Below are 16,418 nucleotides of genomic sequence, written 5' to 3'. Positions count from 1 at the left end.
TCTCTACATACTCCCGCCTAATCTTCCCAACAACCACATGAGAACTCTTACAGATGAGGTAATGGAGTCTGAGGGAGGTTTAAAAACTCGCCCGAGTTAGACACAATAAGGAGAGTAGCAGGAATTCAAAATCAGCCTGTCTTCCTCCAAGCCTGACCTGCGCACCTCTAAGGGTGTCACTTTAGCAGAAATTGCAAGTGGGTTGTGGGAGGAGCTGGGAAACCCTGGATCAAGCTGACCTCAAGAGGAAGGTGGCATATAGGACACAGACTCTGACTGCCACTTCTTAGGCTCAGCAGCTCCATAAACCTTCTCTGCTTTTCATCTGCCTCTTGACTCTCCCACTGGCCTCTGAAAACCCCATGGGGGTCTAGGGACAGATCTATGCATCCTGGGTCTGGGCAGGCAGATGGAAGCAGAGGTCATTTGTTCAATAACAAATGCCCAACAGGAAACCTGAGTCCCCAAAAAATCGCTGCCTCTTCAGCTGACCACACAGATCAAAGCTGGGGACTGTCATCTTGGGGAGTGGGATAGAGCAGGGCTCAGCATTCTCACCTCTTCTTCGCCTCCCCCTTCTTCACCTTCCCCCTACCCCCAGGCCTTCTGGGGGAGAACAGTCGTTCCATCCACCCCAGCCCCTGTGAGCACACGGGGTTCCTCAGACACAGCCTCAGGAAGAGGCAACCAGGCAAAACCCCGACAGCCAGCTGGGGCCTCTTAATGTCCAGCTCTACAGAGAACCAGCGCCCTGACTAGCCAAGGCAGGCAGTGTCCTTGTGGGGCAGGAAAGAATATATGACAATAACCTTGTTTTCTTAGAAAAAGGAAATGAGACCGAACGTGGCTCTTCTTTACGGCAGGGAATGAAACCCTATGAGCTCCCCTGAAGTTTTACTCGGAACACGTATTTACCGAGTCTCGCACGTGTTATCACTATGCTGAGCACCTTCGTCACAATCTCACTTCTTTGTAGCAGCATCAGGAAAAGAAGAAGCCTCCAGGACATCAAGGGAACTATACTAAGCCACTAAGAACCCAGCCTGTCTGCTTTTAAGATCACCGCTCCTTTCATTGTCCAGCAGTGCCTGTCCTAAGTGTCCTCAGGAGCCTGTCCTCCTCGAGAGAACGGGCACAGGGAGGTACCAGAAGTCAAAGGGATGAAAAGACATGGTCCGTGGTTCCCAGGTGTCCTGTGAGAAGAGACAGCAGCCTAGATCTCCCTCCCCTCCTGCTCAGGGCAGCTTCCTTGACATCCCCTACGTTGGGTAATGGCCCTGCCATCAGCTCCATTGCACTCTGCACTTCCACTTTCAGAGTATTCCTCACCGGCTTGGTGATTCCTTATTTGTTGTCATCTTCCTTGACCCACCATATGCTCCTGGAGAGCAAGGACAACTTTTGCTTTGTTCACCATTGCCCACTCAGTGCTTGGCACAAAGATTTAGTGAATTATTGATTCAAAGAAAAAGTGGTTGGATGGATGGATGAATGAATGGATAGATGTGGTTTATCATCCCCTCCAAGGAATCATGTCTCAAGTTAAATTGATCTTTCCCTTCCTGACAAGTTAACTTGACTTCCTGGTTTGTGTTACCATCAGAAGACAGCGATGAGGGCTCCCGCTGTGGCGCCGTGGGTTAGTGATCTGGCTTGTCTCTACAAAGGCACCAGTTCAATCCCGGGCCCAGGGCACTGGGTTAAGGATCCCATGTTGCAGCAGCTGAGGTGTAGCTCACAGCTCTGGCTCGGATTTGATCTCCAGCCCGGAACTTTCATGCTGCAAGGCAGCCAAAAAAGAAAGAAAGAAAGAAGAAGAAAAAAAAAAGGCAGTGAGGGTTTTCAGTCTTCTAACTTTAAATCCTGGCTCAATCATTTACTAACCAAGGAATGATATACAATTTATTTAGTCTCCAAACCTTAGTGTCCTCATTGTAATGTGGTATTGTGAGGACTACTGATGACACTTGTAAATCCTTGGAATATACTAGAAGGTCTGTAACTAGCAACTTGAAGCTCAGCATCTAGAATAACACATTCGATCAGTTATACTCATCCTCTGTGCCTCTTGTCCTCCACTCCCTCTCCCACTCACAATGATCTTCAGATATCTAACCCTTCCTCCCAAATATCTTCTATGTTTCAACACCCTCACCTCATCTCCTCATCTAATGCAGTAGCTTCTAATCAACTGAAGCCTCTGCTTCAGTTTCCCTTCCAATACTTCATGCACACACCCCTGATGGTTCTAGAATTCCCATAGAGAAGAGGCTTAGGGCGACTGTCTTTGGCTCCTCACAGAGTGGGGAGGATCAGGGACTTGTCTCCAAGCTGCATAAGCACATCCCTTCACAAAATGTTGAGAAAATGTCAGTTGTTCACATTAGAGCGTGAAGGTAGGGAACTTGATGGCTAGGAATGGGAACTATAGCTCTCTACCCTTGGCCAGCCCCTGTGGGGTCACCTCTGGGCAGGGCTGCTGATTTTTTTTTTTTTTTTTTTTTTTGTCTTTTTGCCATTTTCTTGGGCCGCTCCTGCAGCACATGGAGGTTCCCAGACTAGGGGTCGAATCGGAGCTGTAGCCCCTGGCCTATGCCAGAGTCACAGCAACACGGGATCCTAGCTGCATCTGTGACCTACACCACAGCTCACAGCAAGGCCGGATCCTTAACCCACTGAGCAAGGCCAGGGATCGAACCCGCAACCTCGTGGTTCCTAGTCGGATTCGTTAACCACTGAGCCACGACGGGAACTCCAGGGCTGCTGATTTATATCTCTTAAAATATGGTTCTCATCAAGGTCCTTTCCACTAAAATTTTTTCACTCAATCTGGAGAAGGTGCAGAACAAGTTCCAGGATCCTTTGCCTCACACTCAGGGCTCGTCCTCATGTCACTGCCAGCTGGCCTTTCCCAAGCATCTTATGCCAACACCAATTTTTCATTTCATGGATTTCATTCCATTCAGTGCCCCCTGAATACACCACAGCTATTCCTAATTCCATGTCTTTGTCCCAGAGTGCCCCTCCCCCACATCAGTCCTCTGATGCACCCACCCCCACCCCATCCGCTCATCTAGTGAAGTTCTTTCCATCCCCCAAGGCCTGGCTCAAGAAGTGCTCTTCCACCGAACCTTCCCTTCGAAACCACCCTGGCCTACAGTGCTCCCCCCCCCCATATCTTGGAATTCCCAGTGTTTCCTATTGTCAGGATAATTTATTCTGGCCCTTAACTACATAACTTTCCTGTTTGTTGTGGAAACATTTCGTATATTGATGTTTTCTCTCTCAGTGGACTGAGAGGTCCATTTAGGGTAAGGACTGCCATGTACCTCTTTGGATCCCCATGGCACAAGCCCAATCAGCATGGACACAGCCTAGATAGGTGATGTGTTTCTGAGTTACAGAGCCATCCATCCCTGGGGAAGCACTCTGCTCTTTAGGCTCACAGAGGAGAGGCTTAGAGTTCAGGGAAGGTCCTCCCCAGGGACCCGAGGACTCTCCCCAAGGAGTATGTGCCAAATATATACTGGCTCTAACACTTTAGACCCAGGGAAACTGATCTCAGGCGAAATCATAAGAAATCGGCCTTTCTTATGCTACTGGCTAACGACTTGGAGCTGAAGCCGCCTTGTTATCTTCAGCCTGAGCAATGTGGTTTTAAACACACACCTGTCTACACTCACATGCATCTGTCTTCATGTGCATACCAGTCCTCACACAAAACGTGGGGTCGCCAGGCTCATGAGAAAGGCTGCCAGCAGTGGAGGAGTAGAGATGGGGCTTAAAACTTTTACAAAAATATCTCCTTTAGAAACAAAGAAAAAGAAGAAATCTGGGTGAATAGTATCCAAGAATTCTTTGTACTATTTTTTGCAGCTTTTCTGTAAGTCTGAAAATATACCAAAATATTAAATAAAATTTTAAGATAGACATAACAAAAAATCACTTTATACCTTCTACTTTCTTCAGTCTTTAAGAGAATTAACATTCATATATGCATTATAGGTAGGAATATTTCATTTCTCCTATTACACAAGAAGTATAAAATAGAAAACAAAAGTGTTCATAGACTTTTAAAATATTTTAATAGAAAAATAATATATTAGAATATTAATATTGGAATAAGAATTCCCAATGTAGCACAGTGAGTTAAGGATCCGACGTTGCCTCGGCTGTGGCATAGTTTGCAACTGTGGCTCAGATCCAGTCCCTGGCCTGGGAACTTTCATATGCCATGGGTGCAGCTGAAAAAAAAAAAAAAGGATATTAATATTGAAATAGAAGACTTTTAGTATTTTGTGATCTGGAGCAAGATATTTAACCTCTCTAGGTTATAACTTCCTTACGTTTAAAATGGAATATGAATTGCTTATCCCTTAGCATTATCATAAGAATTCACAAAAAGGTAAATATTAGATAATTAATGATTCCTGGGCCATAGTTGGTGCCAAGATATACTAGATCCAAATGTTTAGAAAATGTCAATAACCAAGTTCTGTTCCTAAAAAAGCATCTGGCCCAGACTAGGTGCATAATAAGTAGCTATTGAAGAAGGGGGGGGGGTAAAGGAGAAGGGAAAAAAAAATGCCAGAATTCTAATTCTAATTCAAAAGCCACTCTAACAGTTAGTCCCAAAGCCCTTCTGAATGACCTGGTGAGAGGACCATAACCTCTCCAGGTCTCTGCTGTCCTCACCTATAAAACCGAGTTGGTTTCATTACCAGGAAGGATAGGACTATATACCTCCTGGTCTCTAAGGCCCCTGAAGAAAGGACTGGAAAAACAGGGTTGAAAGTGTGATGAGCAGCGTGTCAGGCCGGGGGGGGGGGGGGGTTCATCTCCACTAGACCCAGGGCAGGCTCTGCTGGGGGAAGCTCCCCACAAAGGCTCCAGTGACACCCTCCAGGGACACCCAGAGTCTGGCGACCAGAGAGTGCTGGTCCAGGCTGTCTCAGAGCCCCAGGACAGTTGAGAGGTGACCGTGGCTGTCCCTGCCCTTTCCTTCTCTAGTCCCCTCCAGCCTCCAAGCTGCAGGGTCTTGGTGGCAAAGCCTCAGAGCCCAATCCGAGTGCGCACGAGGCGGGCCTCCTTGGCTGGGGTCCTTCCCACGCAGGAGGAAATTCTGCGCCCTCTGCCTTCTTTTCTAAAGGGAGTGATGCCCATTTTGCCCAGGGCCATTTGCAGTGCTGTTTGCTCCAGGTTTGCTAACGGACCCATTTCCGTCGAGCTCCGGACCCTACTTCCCCGAGGCGATGGCTCGCTCTGCTCTGCTGGATCCGAGAGTGGGCTCTGTGATTACCGCCCAGAAAGAGCGAGGGCGAGAGCTAAAGGCCAAGGAGAAGGCTGTGCAACCCAAACGGGCAGTGAAGTCTGGAGCGCCCGACCAGACCTGCAGCTTGACAGCCCCAACTGTCACTTCCAGGCTGCACTGTCTCACCGCGGGTCTGGAGTTTCATCCCGACAAAACCTGGTAGGGACAGCGGAGGAGAGGAGAAAAGAGGCGCTAGGAAGGAAGGGAGAGGAGGGAGGAGGTGAGGAAGGAGAGGCAGGAAGAATGCAAATACTAGAGAAACGGAGAGAGGAGATGCAAGAGGGAGAAAGCGCAGATGTGTGCGAAACGGAAGCAGTGTGTGTGTGTGAGCGAGCAAAGGATGCGAGAAAGAAGTGGAGAGAAGCACTGAGTGAGGACGGAGACCGAGGACACTGACAAGGCCTCATCTTCGCCCGTGGCCCAAGTGTCCCCGGTTCCCTCCTACTGATTCGATCCCATAACGAGCGCCGGGCGCGACCCCCGGCCTCCGCGCGGCCGCACCCCTCTCCTCCCTCCGGCGGCCGGCGGAGCCCCGCGGGCCCGACCCCCGCCGCTGCCGGGCGCCGGGAGGGAGGGAGCAGCGAGCGAGCGAGGGAGGGAGGGGCTGCCGGTGGGAGGCAACCATGTGGTTCCAGCTCACTCTATTTTTTTCCCCCTCTCTTTCTTCACTCCTTTTTCTTTCCAAACAGGGAAAAGTGTTCCTCGAAGCAGTAGCGTCTTTCTGCCTCGCCTATTCGCGGCTAACGCGGGTCCCGGCTCCGGTCCAGGCGCAAGCTGCCAGGGGCGAGGGTTGGAAGCCCCTCTGCGCCGGGCGTGGGGACCCCGGAGCCGGACGCGGGGCGTGGGGCGCGGGGCGGCTCCCGCGCCGGCACATGGCTGCAGCCGCCCCGCGCGCACCCCGGGGCTCCGCGCCCAGCTCGCCGAAGGTCCGTCCACTGCGTCCCGCCGCCCCGGAGCCAGGCAGCGGCTGAGCGGGGAGGCGCCCGCGCCCGGGGATCGGGATGACCCTCCTCGTCCTGCTCGGGCTAGGTGAGTGCCTGGGGGAGGCGGGAGGGCCGAGGGCCCCGGGCACATACTGTCCCGCGCCCGGGCCGCGACGCGAGCTCCGAAGGGTTGTCCCCCCCGGCTCCCGGAGGGAGCCGCACTCCTCTGTCCCTGCCTGCCGGCCACGCAGGAGCACATCTGGCAGCGGAGGGCCGCCCAGTCGGCCATCGAAAACGTCTCGCACATCTGGGCCCCGGAGCAGGCTTGGGGGTGGAGGGGTTTCCTGGTCGAGTTTGACCGAACACCGCGAGGTGTGGAGGGTCCTTTTGGGGGTGGTGTTTAGTTTCAGGAGTATCTGGAGAAACTGGAGAGTCGGGGGAGGGAAGGTTTATTGGGGAATTTTTGTGCCAGGTTCCTGAGGGTGGGGGGAGTTTTTTCTTTTCAAACAGGCGCCTGGAGGGCCCAGATTAGAAACAGATGTGTTGGAGGGTAAACGAAGGGGAGCGAGGAAGAGAGCGGGAGAGGAAAGCAGGAGAGGGGAAAGGGCTGAGCACCAGGAGAACCAAGAAGGTGCAGAGAGCCTGGGAGGGAAGAAGAGGAAAGGGCTCCGAGGGAGCGAGAAAAGAGGAGGAGGGCGTGAGGCAGAACCGCAAGACTCAAGGAGGAAAATGGAGCAGAGAGGCGGGGCAGAGGAACACAGATTCTAGAGCCCCCGAAGTGCTGCCCTGCGTGTCCCTTCTGGGTGCCACCCAGGCAGGACTCCTGAGGCCTCAGCGGCCCTAAGGCACAGAGTCACTCGGGTTAGAAGCAGGCAGGTTGATAGGACAGGGCAGGACAGCGCCCATCAAGGATGTGAGGGCAAGAGCTGACCAGAGTGAGGGTGGCAGGGCAGGGAGGGCCAGCTGGGGGACTAAGGAAAAGTCGTGGTGGTCCCAGGGCGATGGAGCTACACCTGGAGCTAGGACCAAAAGTGAGCCAGAGTTCAGGAAAACAAAGAGCTGCGGGTGTGGCAGAGTGATGCTGCCCTGGAGACCAGGCCAGGAGAGAACTAGTCCTGGTTTTGAACTGCCTAGCTGGGTGACCTCGGACACTTAACTCACTACCCAAGCATTCCGTTCCCTTAGCTCCAAAACAAGCAAACTAGGTGGTTCCTGGATTCATTCTAGCTCTGAGAACCTAAAACACCAGAATTTTGATGGGGGCCTGATGGAGAGAAACTCCCCCCCAAAAAAAACAAAAATGAAGAGGCTCTGGAATCACCCTGAAATGTCTAGAGCTCTTTGAAACCTTAGAAACCACCTAGGCCATATGCCTGCCTGCCGAGGCCAGCCTCAGGCCAATAATAACCCATCACCCTGGTGAGAGGAATAAAAGAGGTGGATTTACCTAAACTATTACTCAAGTAGGGCAGGTGAGGAGGCACTATTTTCTAAGCTCTTTTAAATACTAGCCAAGCATTGTAGTACCACTGCTCAGCACAGCTGGTATATCTGGATGGCACCTTTGTTACTTTTTACTGGCCTTACCCCTAAGCTACAAATCACCAGATGCCAGTAGACTCAAAGGTCGGAACAGCCTTATTAAAGGCAGCTGAAACTTGTTAAGTACTTGTTCTGCTGAGCACATTATATGGGCTAGCTTGTTATTTATTCTTCACACCAACCCTACTGGCCACCCACTATTACTATCCGCATTTTTCAGATGAAGAAATTGAGCTGTTAAGAGGTCAGGTCATTTGCTTAAAGCTATAAGCTCCTAATTAGCAGAGATAAGATCTGGATGTAGGTTGTTTGCCTCCAGAGATGGTTCACTAAACCCGCCACACCATGTATACAGCCTTCCCCCACAGCAGAAGAACTTTTAAAGATGTTCTGTGCAGTGAAATCCACTTCAGTCCTCTTCGTGAGGCCTGGGATGTCAGCGTGATCCTGCCCAGTGGGACGGGAGCTGGAGAAGGGAAACAAAACTTATTAGAGTGTTTGAGTATCGCTCTATCCCAGCCCCCTTGGGGTACAGTTTCTGGGGGAAAGTGACGTCAGCCCACATGGTCAGTTGAAATCAGCTGGCTTTGATGATGGTCAGCCTCTTAGCTCATGAGAAAGTAGAAGGGACCAAGATTTGATTTGAAAGATGTCATTGAGTCCCTGGCCCCTCTTTACTGAGTGCCTCTGATGTGTAATCACTCCTCTGGTGAGAAATCATTTGTTGGGTTGCTGCTCTGTCCTTCTCATAGAAGCTGTCTCCCACAACTTCTTTTTTTTTTTGGGGGGGGGTCCTGTCTGTCTTTATAATATTGTCATAAACCAAAGGCCATGTAGAAAAGTGGACCACTGGCTTAGATTTCTGCATAACTGGGTGTTCATCTCCTTTTTACCTAAGAGTAGGATGTTCACCTGCAATAAAGCTTTTGCCACATCGACACCTTTGTCAGACATACTCAGCCTCATGACATTGCAACTCTCAGATGAAAATAAACTGTCCAAGTAAGAAGTCAGAGAGGAGAGGAGCTGCAGGGTCAGGACAAGAGGCAGGGCAGGAGACCTGAGATGAGGCTGGTGAGCCAGAGACCAGCATCCGAGGGGAGCAACACTGAAGGAACGGATGCCCCTGCGTGGGTCAGCAGCCCCTGGGCAACCCTCCTGGGAGCTGGATTAGCCTCCTTTGCAAAGTGGTTCTGAGCCATGGGGAGTCTGAGTGGGCACTCCAGCAAAGCCAGAAAGAACCCTCAGAGTTGCCTGAATCCAAAAGTCATCTCCTGGCCCCTGACAAGAACAGTTCCAGGATTGCTTCTGGTCACTGCTGGCATGATTTCTAGCCTCTTTTTTTCTTGAGATGACCCAATATTGAAGGGGAGTTGTCAGGGCTAAGCGTTCATAGTCCGAACAAGGATGGGCCAGTTGACTCCTAGCCTTCTGGACCCTCCACTGAGTGAAATCAAAGTCCTGCTTCTCTGATGCAGATGAACAAGAAATACTCTGAACTTCATGGAAGAGAAAGAAGGGTGACTTCATGGGCTCCCCCAGCCCCTTCTCTGACACCACTCCTCCCCCTCCCCTGATGCTCAGGTCTCATTTTCCCATCCGCACTCTTCCTAGACTTCTGCAATAGCTGCCAGGAGGTCTCCTGCCCAAGCTCTCTGCTCTGTCCTACACACTGCTACCCCAGGAACCTTGTGAAACAGCTGATATAAGGCAAAGAATTTGGATTAGGAATCTAGCAAGCTCTCTTGTCTATAAAATGGGGGTGGAATTGAATTCAAATGTTCCCTGTTTCCATTATCTTATTCTGCTCTTCCATAAACCTATAGTAGTTTCCATTGCCTATAATTTCAAATACAGACTTCATTCTCATATTAAAGATTCTACAAAATATCACTCACAACTCCCCTCCTCCTTGCCCCCAGACAACTCTCCAGGAAACCTGGATTACTTCCTGTATTGTTTCTAGGTCCCATGCTTCTTTCTGATCCTATGCTTTTTTTTTTTTTTAAGTGATAATCCTTCCACAAAAAATGCCCTCTTACTCTTCACTGCAGATTTTTGACCCCGCGGATCAAAATCCTGTTCACCCTCCAAGTCTCACCTCAAATACCACTTCCTCCATACATCTGTCCATGATTTCACCAACAAAATATACTCTCTTCCTTTCTTTTGCGTCCCAGTAGCATTTCTATTATGCTATGTTGTATTATAGTGATCTGAGCGCTTATCTAACACCCCAATTAAAGTGTGAGCTCCATGCCTCATTCATCTGTGTAACACTTTCAATACCTTGCAGAAGCTAAAGGCTGGTGAACTCTTTGCTATGATAATTGGACTTTTGGAGTTCTCATCCTGGCTCAGCTGGTTGAGAACCTGACTAGTATCCTTGAGGATACGGGTTTGATTTCTGGCCTCATTCAGTGGGTTAAGGATCCACTGTTGCCACAAGCTGTGGTGGTGTTCACAGATGTGGCTCGGATCTGGCATTGCTGTAGCTTTGGTACAGGCTGACAGCTGCAGCTCCGATTTAGATCCCTAGCTTGGGAACTTCCATGTGCCACTGGTGTGGCCCTAAAAAGAAAGAAAGAAAAAAAAAAAGATGATTGGATTTTTGAAATAGTTGGAATATTTAAGGTCAAGAGAGGTGAAAGATTTGGAGCATTATTACTCTTTGACTGTAGGACAACACAATTGTGAAGAGCCCAGTTTTTTGTGGGTTTTTTTGTTTGTTTGTTTGTTTTTGTATTTTTAGGGCTACACCCATGGCATATGGAGGTTTGAAGGCTAGGGGTCTAATTGGAGCTGCCTGGCCTACACCACAGTCACAACAACGCCAGATCCGAGCCACGCCTGCGACCTACACCACCGCTCATGGCGACACCAGATCCTTAACCCACTGAGCGAGGCCAGGGATCGAACCCGCAACCTCATGGTTCCTAGTCAGATTCATTTCCCCGCCACAACAGGAACTCCTGAAGAGCCCAGCTTTAACTCATTCTGCTTTTGTGCTTCCTCATCCATTAATGTAAATACAACCAGTACTGGTTTTTTTGTTTTGTTTTGTTTTTTGGGTTTTTTTTTTTTTTTTTTTTTTTTTTTGTCTTTTTGCCATTTCTAGGGCCGCTCCTGCGGCATATGGAGGTTCCCAGGCTAGGGGTCTAACCGGAGCTATACCCTCTGGCTTATGCCAGAGCCACAGCAACGCGGGATCCGAGCCACGTCTGCAACCTACACCACAGCTCACAGCAACGCCAGATCATTAACCCACTGAGCAAGGGCAGGGACTGAACCCGCAACCTCATGGTTCCTAGTCGGATTCGTTAACCACTGCGCCATGATGGGAACTCCCCAGTACTGTTTTTTAAAAACTATACATGGAACATTACATGGACAGGGACCAGATGATACATTTGTTATACAAACTTATCTTGGTATAATGAGTATGTTAGTACAAATTAACAGTAGACTCTGTCACTGAAACTTTTGTCAGGATGGGGAAGGAACTTTGTTTCCCATAAAATGAGTTTGAGGAAGGCTTGAATGCAGAGTCCATTGGCCTGTGATTTAATGACAGGTCTCAGTAGGATTCCCTCTCCTTCTCTCATCTTCCCACATCACTGGTGATGGTCATAATAAAGATACATTCCCAGTAGACTCATATCTTGTCTCGTCCAATTCTTGTCTTGTGCTCAGCTGGGCAGTGTACACATGAGTGTATTTCATGAATATACCTAATAATGATGAACTCAACAGACATTTCTAAAAGGTGGAGTGAAAGATTGTCAGACCTGGGAGAAAGCTAAGACTCTATCTAAATGAATGGTTCTTAAAATTTTGAATCCCAGGAGTTCCCTTGTGGGGCAGTGGATTAAGGATCTGGCATTGTCATTGCTGCAGCTTGGATTGCTACTATGGTACAGATTCTATCCCTGGTCGGGGAACTTCCATATGCTGTGGGCACGTGACCAAAAAAAAAATTTTTTTTCCCGTTTACCCAGGGTAAATGGAAGTTCCTGGGCCGGGAATGGAATCCAAGCCACAGCTGCAACTTACACCACAGCTCCAGCAATGCCAGATCCTTAACCCACTATGCCACAGTGGGAACTCCCCTCCCGCCAGTTTTTTTTCACTCCCAGAATCTTCTGAGAATATGATGAACAACCTAAATCTTTCTTAAAAAAGGACACATACACATCAGATTTTCCTATAACTTCTAGGGGTTCATTGACCTCCTAATACCTTTCCTTGGAACCCAGCTAAATCCTTGATCTAAACCTACTCTTTCTCTTATGATGGACAAAGAAGCCAAGTTCAGAGTGATCTGGCTAAAGTTAAACAGGTATCTTAGTAGACAGGCCAAGACCCTCATTCCATAATCTGTCCTATCACACATTCTCAAAATAGAAAATCTCTCTCTCTCCTTTTCAGCTCATGTGGTTAAGTTCCAAGATCACAGTTGCTCTTCAGATGCTTCAATTAAATGAGCTAAATGCTGAAAAATTGGCATTGGTTTTTAGGTTAAGAAATTGCCTGAAAAATAGGGCAGATGTCGTAACATTTCAATTTAGCCGTCATAACTGGAAATCCTGGAAACGTCTGCAGTGCCTTGTATAATGTTTGGTATATTCAGGACAAAAGGATTATACCCAAAGTCCTAAAGATGTAGGCGTGCCCACGGGGAATAGAACGGGAAATCAGTGGCTCTAGCTTCTTCATGATTTTGCTGGGTTATTCTGGGCAAGTCATTACCACTCTGGGCCTCAGTTTTTTCTCTGTGAAACAAGAGTATTAGACAGGTTATCGCTTAAGTTTCCTTATACCATTAACATTCTGTTTTGTTTTGTTTGATAATTCTGAGAATTTGCCAGCTGGTCCAGATGTGGCTGTGATCAGAACATGTGGGTTCACCATGCTTATCTGACTTTTTTCAGGCACTGTCTACTCATGGAAATGGGTAACATATGATTATGAATCCCTAATGCATAGAGAGGGGTGGTAACTCCTTCCTGTGTCTGCACTGTGGCACTGTTAGCCAGACAGCGTAGTTCAAGGCCAGGGTGAATGGCCAGAGACCTCTGCCCTGGAAGTTTAGAAACTGAAATACTCCCCCAGAGGGCCTCATCCTATGAGTTCCTGGGTAGCTCAGCGGGTTAAGGATCGAGCATTGGCACTGTTGTTCATGGGTCACTGCTGTGGCATGGGTTTAATCCTTTGCCTGTGAACTTCTGTATGCACAGGTGCAGCCAAAAAAAAAAAAAAAAAAAAGGACCTCATCCTAAGCTGAGTTACCAGAAAATAACCCCAAACATGGACACCCAGGGTCGACTTCGGGTAGAAGGTCTATTGTATGAAACTGTTTGCAGACATTAAGCATCTTGTTCAGTTTTTACCTTTTTTTTTTTTTTTTGCTATTTCTTTGGGCCACTCCCCGTGGCATATGGAGGTTCCCAGGCTAGGGGTTGAATCAGAGCTGTAGCCCCCGGCCTATGCCAGAGCCACAGCAACGCAGGATCCAAGCCGCGTCTGCAACCTACACCACAGCTCACGGCAACACCGGATCGTTAACCCGCTGAGCAAGGGCAGGGACTGAACCCGCAACCTCATGGTTCCTAGTTGGATTCATTAACCACTGCGCCACGACGGGAACTCCTTGTTCAGTTTTTAAAAATAAGGCATAATATACATACAATAAAGTGTACCCATTAAGTGTGTAACTTAGTGGTTTCCCTGCATGGATTTGAACTTGTGGTTAGCTTTCGAACTACGAATTGTATATTATTAGTTTACTCATAGTACCTGAGAGAGGACTATGTGTGCAGGATTCTTAGGACAGTAGAATTTATTTCTACCATTCGTACAAGGTTTCACAGTTTACAGAATATATTAACATACCTAATCTGATCCTCCAATCACTCCGTGGGAGTAAATGTCATTATTAGGCCATTTTGCAGATAAGTAAACTGAGGCCTAGAGGAATAAAGTGAGTTTCTCAAGATTACCTTCTTCATAAACAGCTGAGCCAGGACACGGACACAGTATTATGGATTCCAGAGACCATTTGCTTTCCAGTTATCAGGAGGCACATAGTTATTCTGAAACCAGGCCTTCTGTGTTGCCAAGAAGAGAGGGTCAGGCTGAAGCAAGGCTTCGTTTATAGGATGCCAAACCATAAATCCCACAGTGGAAAATTCAGTTAGAACATTTATCACCCACCCTTCCCCCCCGGCTCCTTTCAAAAGGGTAAGAAATGGTTTGTTTGGGTTAATGTCCATTGTTTATAACCCAGAATTACTACATATGTCGTACATGAGTTACTAGTTCCTCCTAATGAATCAGAAGACGTGCAGTTCTCAAGGTTGTGGTGGAGACCTCACCCTACTTGGTGGTCAGACCCCTGAGCTCCTTATTAGCATGAGGCTGTGGGTGGTCAAGCTGTAGGTTGGCTCTAACTCACCTTGTATGTTGCTTCTTCTAGTTACATTCCTCCTCTCAACAGTTTTGAGTTCTTTGTTTCCCCTCCCCAAAGAAGAATGTAGACTGTACCCCCCCAAAAAAAAATTCTGGCTATCTGATCTTCCTAACTATCTCGATTCTGGGAAAATAAAAATTTATTTCCTTTGGCACTGTATAGAACAGAACAGGGGGAAATGCTGAAATCAAACAACCTTTACTTCGTTAGTGGCAGTGGTTAGATCACTGCCTGTAGAGCCTCAGCCAGGGGCTGGTGGTGATAAGACTGAAGGCAGCTTTGTTTGAGCAGAAGGCAGGGGAGAAAGTCGTTTCTTTTGTGCCCACGCTGAGAAGAGAAAAATGGGCCGATGTCTTCCCCTGTCAGCGTGGAATATGGGAGGTTTTTCTGAAGCGAGGTAGCAAGGGGATCTGGAGAGTTCAGGCAACAGGAGAAGGGGGAGGGGCAGGAGGAAGAGGAAGGCATAGAGAGAGCAACAGCAGAGGATGCAAGAGCTAGACGCATAGAACAACTTCTCTGAGCGCTTCCAAGTTCATGGAGGGGGGCTGCAACATTTGAGAGCTTCCTGTAACTCTCACGTGTGTACCGTAATATTTTTGAGCTTATCCATGCACCCTCACTCACAAAACAATTAGAAAAGGGGTCTCCTGTGCTAGGCTCTGAGACACCATGATGCAAAATGCTGTTTCCACCCAAGGATTCAGCCCAGTCGGGCAACACAAGTTATAAACAAAGGATTGCAGATATGTGAAAGTGCTGCCATCCAGGAAAGTACCAAGGTTTCTAGCAGTCCCAAGGAGGAAGCTACTCAGTCATGTGCTGTCTTAGGGAGACGGGATGTGTCTTCCCAAGTGGGTCTTCAGGATGGAGGCTGAGGTTTCCGCTTGCCCATAGTACTTGTGGATTAGTGGGGCTGGGGCTAAATAAACAGCTAGGGGGTTGACAGCTCACCCCATCATCATCAGAAGGGACAGGTTCAGCGGTTTGTGCCCTTGGCATTCAGCCAGTTGCTTTCTAGAGGATTGAATCTCTTGATGTCCTGACCTGTTGAAAGTCTTTCTCCATCACAGCCTGCTAGTTTCATAGTTGCCTCTATTTCCTCCTCCCTCATGGGATGTTAAAGAGAAAAGAAAAAGAGAAAAAAAAAAAAAACATATCAGTGGATTTTAATCTCTTGATTAAAAACAATGGTCCGGGAGCTCCCGTTGCAGCTTAGTGAGTTAAGAACCCAACATAGTATCTATGAGGATGCAGGTTCAATCCCTAGCCTTGCTCAGTATGTTAAGGATCCAGCGTTGCCGCAAGCTGCGGCAAAGATTTCAGATGCAGCTCAGATCCGGTGTTGCTATGGCTGTGGCGTAGGTCAGTGGTCTGTTCACCTGAGGTCTTGATAGCATTTGTCCACATGGAAAGTGAATAGGATCAAACTGAGGGGGAATTTTTTTGTTCGAGAAGAAATCCATTGTATTGAACAGACTCCTCCCCTGACATAGCCTCACTTCTTTTCTTGTTGGGAGGGGTGGGGGGGGGTGTCAAATCCCAGAGATGGGGAATTGCTTTGTGACTTCATTGTTTAAATTTAGGCTTGGGTTTGTGGGGATCATTCTTACTCGGAGCAATAAGCCTTCCAACCCAGCGTCTGTCACTTCTCATTACTTCCAGTGACAGTTCCAATTATTTCCAATCACTCTTCAAGGGAAGAGTGGGGGAAGGCACATAAGGCTTCCAGTAGACCAGCAGTGTGGCCACTTCTGTAAGAGCCTGGCCCCGGGGTCCTCATATTCTGGCTTTGAAGCCTGGTTGGACCACTTCATAATCACAGGACCTTGGGCAAGTTAATTCACCTTCCTGACCTTAGTTTTCTCACCAGTCATTGCATCTAATCACAGTGCATAGGTTTGTTAGAATTAAATGAGGCAATGCATGTGAAGACTTTTAGCATCCTGCTTGGTACATCGGAAGCTAAGAAAGAGCTGTGATGATGGCCATGCCTGTCCTTGCTGGAAGGGGCTCACCCCAGGGATATGTGGAGGGTCTGCTTAAAGTCAGCCACCACCAGGCCAGCAGTGCTGGCCTTCAGGGCTCTGACCACCACTGTGCCTCCACCCTGCAGACAAGTTTCCTAATGTCCTTAAGGGAATGTCACCCTGTTCTAGGGCCCAAGAGGTGCATA

General features: G+C 48.4%; 1 protein-coding gene across 2 annotated transcripts in view; it reads left to right on the top strand.

Annotated features, from left to right (window-relative positions):
* CLMP (CXADR like membrane protein) overlaps positions 5,144 to 16,418 on the top strand; it is a 104,257-nt gene continuing 92,982 nt past the window's right edge. The window contains exons 1-2 of one of the 2 annotated variants that reach the window (XM_021063025.1): positions 5,144 to 5,470; positions 6,001 to 6,340. In XM_021063025.1, coding sequence (XP_020918684.1) covers positions 6,313 to 6,340 — 28 coding nt within the window. In that variant the 5' untranslated portion in view covers positions 5,144 to 5,470; positions 6,001 to 6,312. Of the gene's footprint in view, positions 5,471 to 5,942; positions 6,341 to 16,418 lie in introns of those variants that run through there. The other variant, XM_021063026.1, reaches the window with a different exon arrangement.

Source organism: Sus scrofa, chromosome 9 (assembly GCF_000003025.6).
Source record: "Sus scrofa isolate TJ Tabasco breed Duroc chromosome 9, Sscrofa11.1, whole genome shotgun sequence".
Classification (NCBI taxonomy): domain Eukaryota; kingdom Metazoa; phylum Chordata; class Mammalia; order Artiodactyla; family Suidae; genus Sus; species Sus scrofa.
The sequence above is the reverse complement of the archived record's forward strand: the minus strand, read 5'-3'. Positions and strand labels throughout refer to the sequence as shown.